The sequence below is a fragment of the Triturus cristatus genome, chromosome 1_1, assembly GCF_964204655.1.
Source record: "Triturus cristatus chromosome 1_1, aTriCri1.1, whole genome shotgun sequence".
NCBI lineage: Eukaryota > Metazoa > Chordata > Amphibia > Caudata > Salamandridae > Triturus > Triturus cristatus.
Genome location: NC_140579.1, coordinates 144,401,461 through 144,414,846, shown reverse-complemented (window position 1 = coordinate 144,414,846; position 13,386 = coordinate 144,401,461). Strand labels below are relative to the sequence as shown.

Here is a 13,386-nt window from a genome sequence, read left to right as displayed (position 1 = left end):
CGTTTTTCCCATGCATTTTTCCATAGGACCTTTAGACACAGCTACAGCCCGAACGGCTGAACAGAATTACTTGAAATTTGGCAGAGAGGGATTTAAAATCGCGGGGGTGCGCGCACAGTGCGCGCACCCTGAAAAACACAAAAAAAAAAAAAATTCGCAGGGTGAAAACCAAAAAAAAAAAAAATAATAATTTTTAATACGTAGTTTATTGTAAAATAAATATATAAAAAAATAATACATAAATAAATTAGCATTTAAAAAACCGTACAAATTCACTGAAAAAACCATAGGTTTCACACACGTTATAGTTAGGAATTAGCATTTAAAAAACCTTGCAAATTCACTTAAAAAACCATAGGTTTCACACATGTTATAGTTAGCTGGACATTTCACTCATAAAAAACCAATGAAATTCCCCCGTTATAGTTACTGCAGGCAACTATAACTCACGCGACCGCAATCCTCTGCTGATGACGTCAGATATTACATCACTGATGACATATGTGTCTTTCTGAAAAATAAATATTTGTAATATATGTATAGCTAAAGATTAATGGAAGAAGACATGGGTAAATAAGTGTCTAAATACAGTATTAGCATCAGCAGAGGATTACGGTCGCGTGAGTTATAGTTGCCTGCAGTAACTATAACGGGGGAATTTCATTGGTTTTTTATGAGTGAAATGTCCAGCTAACTATAACATGTGTGAAACCTATGGTTTTTTAAGTGAATATATATATATATATATATATATACACACACACACACACAGCTCTATATATAAATACAGGCTGCATTGAAAACCAATAGCATAGAAAATGAAAGCAATTGTAACACAAAAACTGGCACAGTACCTTTAAGGCAGCCATGACCCCTAGCTTCCCATCATGCCTCAGGGGGGACAGTTAGGTCAGTTGTTCTTTGCGGAGACCAGAAGGTCAGGGCACAAAGATATAGCTTAACATAGATCTCATTTGCCTGGGGAGGCGGGTGGGTTGCTTATGACTTTGATGAGGATACGTCATGAGCACACGGCGCCCGTGGCTCATGACGGAGTGGTTCAGTCATGAGCACGGAACGGGTTAATACCCATTGGTCTCTTGTGATATCGTGCCACACTTCCAGACTGTTGGGTATACTTCCCCCCCACTGTAGCGGGAAACGGTGATGGGGGGGAAGTGAGCATTCATTGCTTCGAAAGAGTTTTAGCTGAGGCCGCAGATTGATGAGGGGCTCCTCTCCCTCTGGGAGCACGACATCCCTGATAGTGGGATTTTGATCGGCTCTGCTGATGTTGGTGCCTCTGCCAATGAGGGGTTTGAACCCTCTAATGGAAGGGCCACCGATCGTATGGCCTGTCTCGGTACCTGAACTCCTCCATTTTCTCAAGCCCTACTATCTTTAGGGTATCTAATTCTGTCTTCATTCTCGACATCTCCTCATCTGTGTGAGTGCCAAACAAGGAGGATCCTGAGAAAGGGAGTTTGAGAATTCGTGACTCAGCGTCAGGTTTTAGGGCAGTTAGTCGGAGTCAGGATGATCGTCTGGCACAGATTTCGTACGCATAAGCATGCACAGACAGTGTCGCTCCATCAGCTGTGGCGCTGATACCTTGATTTGCCACCAAGCTTCTTTCCTGCAATACCTCCTCAAAGTCCCTGCGGTCTTCTTTGGGTAGTTTTTCTATGAACCTTTGAAGGGAGTCCCACAAGGACCTATCATAACACCCTAATAACGCCGAGGCGCTGGAGACCTTCAACATGGAGGCAGACGTGCCGCAGACACACCTTCCCCACGAGTCCTGCGCTCTGCTTTCCTTATCAGGTGGAATTGTTGATGATGATGCTGCTACTGCGTGTGTCTTTTTCGCAGCTGCAATTATTACAGAGTCAGGAGGTGGGTCGGATCTAAGACATAATAGATCCTATTCCGGAGGCCTATACTTTTTTAAGATCCTCGCTGGTGCGGTCTTGAGCATTGCCAGTGTAAGAAAGGTTTCCATAACCGGCTGGAGGAGACCGGGTACCAAGGGTGGCAATGGCCTGGCAGCTGATCTTTGATGTAGAGTCTAAAAAAAAAAAAAAAAATCGCTGAAGATGAACTCTGAGGGGTAGGCATGACAATGTTCAACTTCGCCGCCCCTCTGGCCAGGACGTCCTGAAAAGTACTGACATTGTCCACCGGGGAGATTCTCGAAGGAGGACTGTCTGTAAGGGTCGGAGAGTAGTCCCTCTTTGAAGATTGGGTAGAAGAGGTAGAACGAGTCGGTGACCTGCGCCTTCTCCGATGAACCCTAGATGTAGATGTCCTTCTTGGAGAGGCTGCTGGGGTACGTGTATGAGCTCTACCCTTCAATGGAGTAGTAGGAGAGAGATCTACTGCCTGTATCAGCCGGGCCAGTGGAGACCTGTGTAGAGGACTTGAATAGTCTTGAGGGCCTCTGGCTGATGTTTCAGACTTCTGCCAGTGACGCAGAGGTAACATCCACCTAGGAGAGAGGTGTACTGATGGAGTTTTCTGCCTTTCTTCTTGTGCAAAGGCCTCAGAGTGTGAGCGTACAGGTTAAGACACCAGGCTACTCGACGCCAAAATATTCACCTCCGGTGACCTTGAGGTTGATAAAGACGTGCTTGTATGACGGGTCGACGCTGACCGATGAGAATGCCTCGATGTTGAAGGCGGAGTGACTATGTCCTGAACCCCCACTGGTGATTTCACTCTCAACGTCGGTGAAGGTGGCGGAGGAATGCTTACTGGACGTGGTGACGGCGGAGACCGATGTCGAGCTGTGTGTCCCTGACGTCGACCGTCCTCTGGAGAGAGATCTGTGCCTCGACGTCGATCGTCGCCGGGTTGATGACGAAGGAAGTGTTCATCTCGGCGTCAAGCGTCATTGAGTTGACGCCGACGGAGTCCTTAGTCTCGACGTCGTGCGCCCATGACGTAGCGGCAACGGAGTCTTTTGTCTCGACGTCGAACGACTGTGTGATGCCGTTGATGGAATCTTGTGCCTCGACATCCAGCGCCTGTAGGACGACGCCGACGGAGGCCTGGGTCTCGACGTCGATCGTCTATGGGAAGATGACGATGGAGTTTTCTGTTTCGACACCGCAAGCCCGAGAGAGGACGCCGTCGGAGTCTTATGCCTCTACGTCGAATGTTGACCCAACGCTGACAGAGACTTGTTCCTCGATGTTGAGCGTCGCCTGGTTGATGCCAACGGAAGGTTCATTACCTGTTGACCTGGTGTCGAAACTGTCGTCTTCGGTCTTGTTGTCAATTGGTGCACCGGCACCGTCGACTGCAGAGGTCTCGACGACGGCATTCGTTTCTTCACTGCTGGTAAATTCGACGCCGATCCCAACGCCGACGGTGAACAGATTGGGATTTTACTTCTCAACGTCGATCTAGACCTCTTTTTTATCTGTCTCATTGGAGACCTACCTCTGGATGTAGATTTCTTCCTCTCAGAGAGCCCATTAAGAAGTATTCTTTCTCTCTCCTTGAGAGTTCATCAGGACAGCTTTTAACAATGCTGGCAGGTCTCTGAGGACTGAGAGTCGGGAAGACACAGGATGCAAACAGAATGTGTGTCATATCTGGCCTTTTTCTTGCCACAAGAGGGGCAAGGGTCAAAAAGAGAAAGCATTATGACAGAAAATAAAACACTTTGTCAAAAAAATGGTTGTACCTCCCTATAAGACCAAAATGACGTCGAGTGAAAAGTAGAAAACCACAATTAATGAAGGAATATTTGACAAAAAAGTCAGAGCTGTGAATTCTAGGGTCCTGACTGAAGGAGCTGGAAAGAACAACTGACCTTGCTGTCACCCCTAAGGCATGATGGGAAGCTAGGGGTCATGGTTGCCTTAAAGGCACAGTGCCAATTTTTGTGTTACAATTGCTTTCATTTTCTATGCTATTGGTTTTTAATGCAGTTCAAGTTATGCTTGCTCTCTTGTGGTCTATATTATATAGTATGTGAATGCAAAAGCAGTTATTTATTGGTACATTGATTAGCCTCCTTTATAGGGGCTGCATTGAAGTGTGAAAAAGTATTTTATATACATATATACATATATATATATATATACACACACATATATACATATACATATATACATACATACATACATACATACACACACATACATATACCAAAAACCCACTCTGCATTCGAGGGCCACACACTTTGTGAAAACGATTTCCCATCTTGTTGGCAGAAAGAAAGGATTGCAAGCAGTGTCCTTTCAAGCATATTTATTCAGCATGCCTCATATCCAAACATGTTTCGGGCAGCATTGCCCTTGGTCACTGGCGTAGGCAAATTCACGAAGCAGCAATAGTTCAAAGCGCACCTGCACCTTCTTAAATACACGCCCCTCTTGGCTTTCGATCGCTTTGCATCATTGTAGATGTAGTATCCACGATGTAAATTGCATAGTGCATGCTGCCAGATGAATACACTGTTAATCCCTTAGTGGGTTAGCATGTTAGTCCGCTGCTTGCAAGCCTTTCTTTCTGCCAACAAGATGGGAAATCGTTTTCACAACGTGTGTGGCCCTCGAATGCAGAGTGGGTTTTTGGTTGATTTATGACGATCTGACTCAAATCGGGAGGGCCCCACTGCGGAAGAGCAGGTGCCTGGCGCTAGAAACTTGAAGCGCTGATGGGTACGTTGTGCTTCCAGTTGGTGGAAATTGGATATTGTGAAGGTGAGTAGCAGCGGACTAACATGCTAACCCACTAAGGGATTAACAGAGTATTCATCTGGCAGCATGCACTATGCAATTTACATCGTAGATACTACATCTACAATAATGCAAAGCGAGCTAAAGCCAAGAGGGGCGTGTATTTAAGAAGGCGCAAGTGCGCTTTGAACTATTGCTGCTTCGTGAATTTGCCTACGCCAGTGACCAAGGGCAATGCTGCCCGAAACATGTTTGGATATGGGGCATGCTGAATAAATATGCTTGAAAGGACACTGCTTGCAAGCCTTTCTTTCTGCCAACAAGATGAGAAATCGTTTTCACAACGTGTGTGGGCTCGAATGCAGAGTGGGTTTTTGGTTGATATATATATATGTTTTCATATATTTTTTTTATTATTTCCGGGGACCCCGCGCATGGACGGGAATATTCAGTGCTCAGGACTATTGATGAGGAACCCCTGGAAGAGAAAAATCAAAACTTTTAATTACACCGGCCAGAGGTGTAATGTACACATTAAATAAAGTTGGACTTAGTGAGGGCTCCTGAGGGACCCCGCACGGGAAAGAGAAAGGGTGAGAGGCAAACTTATCCAGCCGGACCAACTGTTCTCTATTCGAAAGGAAAGATTTTAGTAAGTCCATGACCGCATCAGTGACACTGATTACCGTCAGATGTTCCAACAGCAATCCATGATTTACTGTATCAAAAGCCACTGAGAGATCAAGCAGGATGAAGGATGCCCCTCTGCCCTGATCACGCACCTGCCGGATCTCCTCAGAAGCATTGATCAGAGCTGGTTCCGTGCTGTGGCTGCTGCAGAAACCATACTGGATGGTATCTAGGTGATCATTAGACTAAATATGGTACACCAGCTGAATATTCATGATTTTTTCAATGATCTTTGATGGCAGGAGAAGACAGGGAAAAGGGCAATAACTACTGAGATCTTCAGGATCTAGAGTTGCTTTTTTATTAGTGGAAGTATGGAAGTTTTCTTCCAAATGGAAGGGAACCTACCAGTCGAAATCATGAGCAGGAAAATAGCTTTAAGCTGAAGGGCAATGGTCCCCACTACTAGTTTGGCCACCTTTGGTGGGCGAGTGTCGTGGGGAGATCCAGGAGATGTGGCTTTCCGTATTTGGTGACCTGTTCTAGAGTGCGCAGTGTGAACCCATTGAAGGTTGGCCTGTTTTCATGTGAGACAGTGGGGACACTAATGTTGTCCGAGTGAGTGATAGAGGAGGAGAATAAATTGTAGACTGCTTCCACTTTATGCAAAAAGAAATTGGCCAAGATGCTGCAGAAAGATTGGCTGCTTGGGCTGATCTTATTGGAGGAGTCAGAGGTTACCTTGGTCATTGTTTGAAAAAGTCATTTTGAGGAGGTTTTTACTTACTCTTTATCATTCTGGTGAAATAAGAGTTATTTTCTCTGATAATGAGAGACTTGTAGGTAGCTAGTCAGAGCTTGTAATTAGCCTTCTCAGACTCGCTGTAGTTTTGCCTCTATATTGTCTCCTGTCTGCGACAGCTTTATTTCAGTGCCCTCACCTCAGATGTGAACCAGGGGGGCTGATAGATTAATCCGTTTAGGTTTACTCAGTTTAGGTGGGGGCCAGCAGATGGGCCACGTTATCGGCCCAGGTTGTGTACTGAGAAGCCGCTGTATGAATGTTGCTGGAGAGAATAGGAAGCAAGACATTTAGTTTTTCAGAGAAAAGATCCGGCTGAAAATTGTGCCAAGCTTGAGAGGTGAAAGTGCCTGATCTGGTTATAGGCCTATGGTTAGGGGGGCTGTATGTAAGACTGAAAAAGATAGCACTATAGTCAGACCATGCTAAAGGAAGAGTGTTAGTAACAGTTAGAAAAATATTATTTGCAAAGATCCCATCTAGGGTATGTCTGACGTGTAGGGCCAACTACGGTATGGGGGATGCCAAGACTAGACATGGTCTGAAGAAGAGCCGATGTATCCGTATCATGGAGTGCTTCTAGGTGAACATTAAAGTTACCCGTAACTGTGAAATTGGTCCTTCCAGAATATTAATGATTTCTAGTGAGAAAATGTGTCTGGGGCCAGGCAGTCGATAAAAGCATGGGTATTAGTAAGTGCAATTTTAAAAGAATTTTAAAAGAAAGCATTTCACTATATTGTGAAGGCGCCAGGTTACAGGTGATTTTACGTTCGGCCTTGTGGACATTCGCTAAGTCGCCACCTTGTGTGTACAGCCTATCCGGTCTAGAAATTGTATAGCCTGGGGGTAGTGCCGCTAACAGTTCTGGAATGCATGAAGGGTCGCCCACATTTCAGTAATGAAAGTCAGGGCTGACCAGTGAGTGTCCATAAAAAAATGCAATTCCAAACTATGCTTAATTAAGGATCTGGCATTAAGCAATACACAAAGCAAAGTGTTCTTGGGAGAGGTGCTGTTCGTATGCAGGCTAAGGGATCTGGCGCACGTATCAATAACTGTGTTATGTATCATTAGTAAGTCACAACAGCTGAGGCAACTAGGTTTCATATTTGCAGAGATTTCAAGACCGTCAAGTTTAGGACAATCGCGTTCTTACCTGGATGCAAGTTAACCAAAACATCCCGCAAATGTCTTTGCATCGTTAAGTCTGCTCAGGTAGACCATGGGGGGCATGTGCTAGGCGCGGTCCAGGCACAGACGGGTGCAGACGAGGCTTGCTTTTGGCGCACCCGTGACGGGACCACTGAGCGGACGCATTTTGGTGGTGAGAATGTATCCCGTCATGTCAAGGGACGTGGCTGGTGTGTGAATAGTGCGCTTGACAGCACTTTGGCAGTAACACATAGGTGAAACCTGGGTCCAGCAACCCCTGAAATTAGTTGCAGGCTCCCGTACAAACTAATAAATACTGGTAAATTAAAAACAGAACAACAATGCTCTTTTTGGGTCAAGCCAATGGAGTCTCTCCTTGTCTTTTGAAAGGAATAGCAGAGCATAAATGCTAGGTAGGGTGATGGATTGGCCTACATGAAAGGGAGTTACCACGTTCGGTAGGAAGAATGATCTAGTACGAAGGACCAGTTTGTCTGGGTAGATGGTAAGGTACAGAGGCTGAGATGATGGTGCTTGCAGCTCACTGTCCCTCCAAGCAGATGTTATCGCCACTAGGAAGGGCGTTTTTATGGTAAGGACTCTGATAGGGCAGTTGTGGGGGTTGGCCACAAAGAGGAGGGAGTAGACCCTTTGGACGAGCTGTAAAACTTAACGGTCAGATGTCATTGACCTCCAGTGGTGCAGGTTTTAGTGTATCCTGTCACCCACCTGGATGCCCATGAAGAACAGAGGGCATACTAAAGGGGTTTGCAGCAGTGCTTAATTTGCAAAACAAAATACGTCCGGGGCCCAACGTTTTCGGATATGCTATGTGCGTGTGTAGGAACACATCCTGCGCGCACCATACCCAGCTGCCAGGGCTTCGGTCTCTCGCTGCATACATAGCTAAGCGTGTTCGAGGAGTGGTTGACTGGCTCAACTTCTGGCTGTCTGCCCGACGTAGTCTGTGCGAACCGCGTCCCCAGCCACGAAAAGATTGTGTAGTTTCTTGGCCTGGCTGGTTTGCCTTAAAGACACGGTTGGAAGCCCCTCCTGTCGCTACCAAAGGGGCCAAAGGCGGACTGGAGTTGGCGAGGGGCCACGGAAAGGCCAAAAGACCTGGTTCTAGCTCTGCCGTCCTTAAAGCGCTGTAGAGCGGAGTCTGCATTCTCTCCTAACAACAACCTGGTAGAGCCTACATCAATCCAGGGCTGCTCTTACTCAAAGAGCTGTGGAGGCAGTGTTCTCATTTACGAAAAGACTGGGACACAAACCAGTCAAAGAACTAAAGGCGATTTATAGGAGCAAAGGTGTCTCTGTGACAACATATAGTGCAGGGGTCTGGAGCTATAGAGGTCCCGGGACAATTTAGCAGGTAGAAAATAAATTTGTGTGCAGGCTGCTGGCCTCTACCTTACTATACCCTGCTTTTAAGTGCCTTTAAGAGCTGGGCCTAACACCCGTAGGGGAGAAGATAAAGATGGTACCACTACTCTTGCTGCTGAGGATTTGGGGAACCCTGACGCCCAACGCTCAAAGTACGTACTGGAGGATTGTCTTTCTCTGAACAATGCTCTCACCATACCATGGCTCAAACATTCAAAAAAGAATTCCTAGAACTAGGTCTGCAGGATTACACCAACAATCCAGCAAGTGGTGACTCCAGGGCTATATCCCGGATAAAGGAGGCTTATCAGTACGGTAAAGGCAGAGCTCACAAGGAGGCCTTTGATAATCTGCTTGTAAGCCGCTCTTACAATCCAATCAACTTGACACAGGTGTGAGCCTTACCTCTCCTGGTTTCCAAATGGAACCTCAGGCTTTATTTAACAAGATTGCAATTGATCCTATTGCACCTGATAGTTGCTTTTCCTCTGAAAATAGTCTGGGGAGAATCACTGCCTAGATGCCCGTGCAAGAACACAGCCACTCAAAGCACATTGCACTTTATTCTATTTTGCGCTCTATATGCTCATGCTAGGAAGAGATTTTTGTGCCTCATTTTTTGCTCTTTAAACAAAACTCCTATAAGGAGGGTTTTGAGAGACTGCAGAGGCTGAAGAATGAGAAAAATTGCATGGCAGTGGGACACGTCAGCTTTTCACTGGGGGGTAGAAACAAATATGGCTTAATGTAACATCTCCATCCTTTCATATCAGTATTTTATGATTTGATCCAGTTTTTATTTTTAAATGTTTAAATTGTTAATTTATGTATTTTATTATTGGCATGTCTTCTATGTAGTGTGTTTTTCATGAAACATGCATTTTATCCCCCAAAATATTTTGAACTGTCTAATGCTGCTATATTTATGAAACGTTTTTATCATGTGTACTTTTATGGCCATGTTTGGCCAAATAAAGTTTTGTGACTGACTGACAACTTGCTTCTTTGGAGTCCCAACCTAACCACCTCATAGCTTTTTTCTTCATGCTGACTCAGAGAACACAAACTGTGTATAAAAAGACGCTAAATTTATATAAAACAAAGCCTTGAAATTGTAGGGTGTGGCATGAATTACCTTTGTTGCCACAGCAAACACACACTGCCGGCACATCCAAGAGTTTCCCGGCCATTCGGCTTCGCAGGCGATTCTCGGGAGGTGACATTCTTGGTGGTATGCTGAGCACAGAGACAAAAAGGCATGTCAGCTGCTGGCATTAATTGTGCAACACATATAAGAGATTTTGGGATGGATCATACTCACCGTGCTTGCACTTTCCACAGTGGACCAGTTTATTCTGAGGGGATACTGCCTGTTCATTACAGGCGCAGCATACTTGTTCCTTCCCAGGCACAGCCGCTGGAGATGACAAACGGAAATCAGCATTTGCGTATGGGATACATCCAGCCACGCAGCAGATAAATAAGGAATGCAAACAGCACACAAATGTTTGCTTTCACACAAGAAAGTATGCAGACACAAAATGCTAACAAATATTTGTGAAGCATGACCATGGCATTAAACACATATATAGACTAAGAAGCCCTAAATCCATATTTTCAAAAGACAAAAGACAAGTTGTAAGAGATAGCCCATGCTTTTGGGTTTATGAGCCTGCCTCCGAACACAAACATTTTGCAATTGTTTGCCACCAAGAGATTGAAAGAACTCTGTGTAACCAGGTTCTTTTGTAAGCAACATACCTGAAATGAGAGGGTTTAGCCGGTCTAAAATGGACTTGGGATTATTCAAGTTCTGATTCTCAGGCACAAAGTGCCACAGAACACACTGAGAACATTTGCAAAGGTATCGAGTATACAGCCTTCAGAGGAAGTTGCATGTGATTCCGCATCCAGATTTAAAGATGCGCTGCAATGCTATGCTCAGTAGGATTTAAGGCTTCTTAAGTAGAGGGATATTACAAAGACCCCAAAAGGAAGTGCAGTTGACAAGATTGGGGTGCTTAGCGAATGGGTCTGCAACAGAGAGGATTTGCTTGATTTTTAAAATAATAATTTAGAGTGAAGTTGCCAGAGCTCACATTTTTGATGTGGACATTAAAGGAGAGGGATTGACCAGTGCAATATCAATACTATTTGCTTTTTTAAGATGGTATGATTGATGATGACTACTTTAGAGAAGGAGATGTAAAGGTTAACTGAAGGTACTATGAAGCCCAAGCCAATGCAGCATAGATGTTCATAAAAGTGAAGGAGACCTGTTTCGGTAAGGACTTGCCCTGGCTTGAACCTCCCAGAGGTTATATGCATACTTTAAAAAGATGTGATGAAAGAAGGGAGCTTTAATGGACTCTGCAGTCAATCAGGATAAAGAGGGGACAGAGAAAATCTCTTGGCAGGTGCAGGATTTTATTTTGTACTGGAGAGGCACTCACTGTTTTCTGCCTCCTTCTATTGCTGTTCTTTTCTCCGTATTCACCCTCTGTGTGGGATATATAAATATATACACATACACACGCGCACACACACATCGTAGCTAGAGAGAGCTACTCTTTATGATCCAATCTTTCCCGCTGAAATAAACATTTCAGTTGCAATTGAAGAAAATCCCTGGTCCTTAATGGGCTTTGTATAGAATTTCTTAAGAAAAATTCCACAGCCAATACACTGCATCTGGTTGCAATGCAGAATACTAGCTTGGACGAGGGAGATTAGAGGCCTTGGGTTTGTTTACTTGCAGAAAATGAATAATTAAGTACGGTCAAAGCTAAAGCATCCAGCTGACAAATGGACGTCTTATAGTCCTTTCTTTTCGATACAAAATACAAGAACTTTGCAAAGATGCTCTCCCATCGCCTTTTCGGGGTTAACTCATTGAGTCATTCACGGTACACCACAGCAGTTGTTCGCAAGGTAGGTCCACATGTCACAACATAAGACATCCACATAATGCTTTGGCAGATAAACTGCAATGGAATCTAGCGGAACCGCTATTAGGCTTTTGATTACCTGGAATAGAATTCTTTTTTTGCAGTCCACAAGAGGATGAACCTGCGTCCGGTGAATCTGGAGTGGAGTCCCTCAGGGTTCCATGCTGGCCCCACCACTGTTCAAGCCTAACTGGCATCTCTTATCTACATAACCCACTCCATCATGTCACGCTACAACTATGCCTATAATGTGTCCAAGCCCCTACTTTGATTTAGGAACCACTTATTCCATGGCTGTCTCCATGAGATTAACTGCTAAATGTTCAGAAAGTACCTCAAACTAGACCCGTACATAAGTGGCAGACTAGTTGGTGGCAAGATAAACAATGGCCTTACGCTGCTGCCCTTGCCGAACACCATGGAACATTTCCCCAAACGCACAAAATATTTAGAAAATCTAGGTGTACTCATTGACTTAGGTCGTCCACATATACTACTTCCACTTCCACAAATTAGGGCATACCACCAAAAGCTGCAGGAAGTGATAGCAGTAATACGTTGAAACCTTCACTACATCAAAGCCAGTTTTCTTGGTCTTCCTGCATACCTGACAAATAGATTACTACGGTTACAAAATGCAACACTCTGAAGTCTGTTAGACATCAACCCCAAAGAACATACATATCCAGCACAACACACGCTAAACTGGCTACTAAACAACTTGTGAGGTTCGCAACACCGCATCATGTATCGAGAGGCCTCCAAGGCCCAGCCCCAAAATTCTTTAAAAAGTCTAATTTCTCAAACACAAGCTTCTATGGGTCTTAAGATATAGTAGCTCCCTTATAATCACAAAATCGCCATTAAAAAATAAACAAACAAGAGGCACAGGTTCTCCCATCCTGTCTGCTTACCTATGGAACTATGTGCAAAGATTACGAACAACAAAAAAACGCTTGTCTTTCAGGAGAGGATTAAAAACTTGGCTTTTTAACCTCCCTTCCTAATGTCACTGTGGCTAGCCCATCAGCTGAAATTCATCACCACCCAGACAATAGACATCATTTAGTTAATACACACCTTTGTGATCCTCTCTTTTCACACTCACGAAGTCCAAGATAAATTGAAATACACTATTCCCTCTATTCAAACGCATCTATGTACAACAACATGCAACACACAAATACATGAGATTACAAACAGAAGCACATCTACTCAAGGGGCGTCTCAAACTCCTAGACGTTCCCCAGAGCACCCCCTATTTTCCATTACTTTCATACCCATCACTCTAGCCGACTCTCTTACAGATGCAATAAAGACTGGACATATAAATGCCCCATGACATAAACACACTGGTCAACACTCACAATACATGCATTAATCACAGACCGCTTGCTACACAACCCTCCACCTGCTTATTGCAGTTACTCCAATCCCTCATACCATCCGCCTCCACTCTACAGTCTACCTACTTGGACATTCTACCTACTTGTCTATTAGATACCTATGAATATCCCAGGCATGACTAGATCTGGAAACTTATGACATAGCTTTTCAGCGCCGGTAGGGGGCTCTGACTTCATGTCGACACCAGAAGTGGATTCGTAACGACATCACTGAAGCCATAAAGTGCTCGCCCCCACATAGTGACGTCAGTTCTTATCTATTTTGGTGCTGTACCTTTCAAGACGAGAGAAGAAGAATTTCATGCAGAGATAGGTGCTATCCACCAACTAACTTGAAATCTGCAGGTATCCAACGGAAAGAAAGTTAC

General features: G+C 44.6%; 1 protein-coding gene across 2 annotated transcripts in view; it reads right to left on the bottom strand.

Moving 5' to 3' along the window:
- The window catches only part of PHF1 (PHD finger protein 1), a 959,509-nt gene that overhangs the window by 771,612 nt on the left and 174,511 nt on the right, over positions 1-13,386 (bottom strand). For both annotated transcript variants that reach the window (XM_085623702.1, XM_085623708.1), the window contains exons 4-5: positions 9,986-10,081; positions 9,800-9,900 (exon numbers count right to left, since the gene is read on the bottom strand). In XM_085623702.1, the coding sequence (XP_085479828.1) occupies positions 9,800-9,900; positions 9,986-10,081 (197 nt within the window). The remainder of the gene's footprint in view (positions 1-9,799; positions 9,901-9,985; positions 10,082-13,386) is intronic.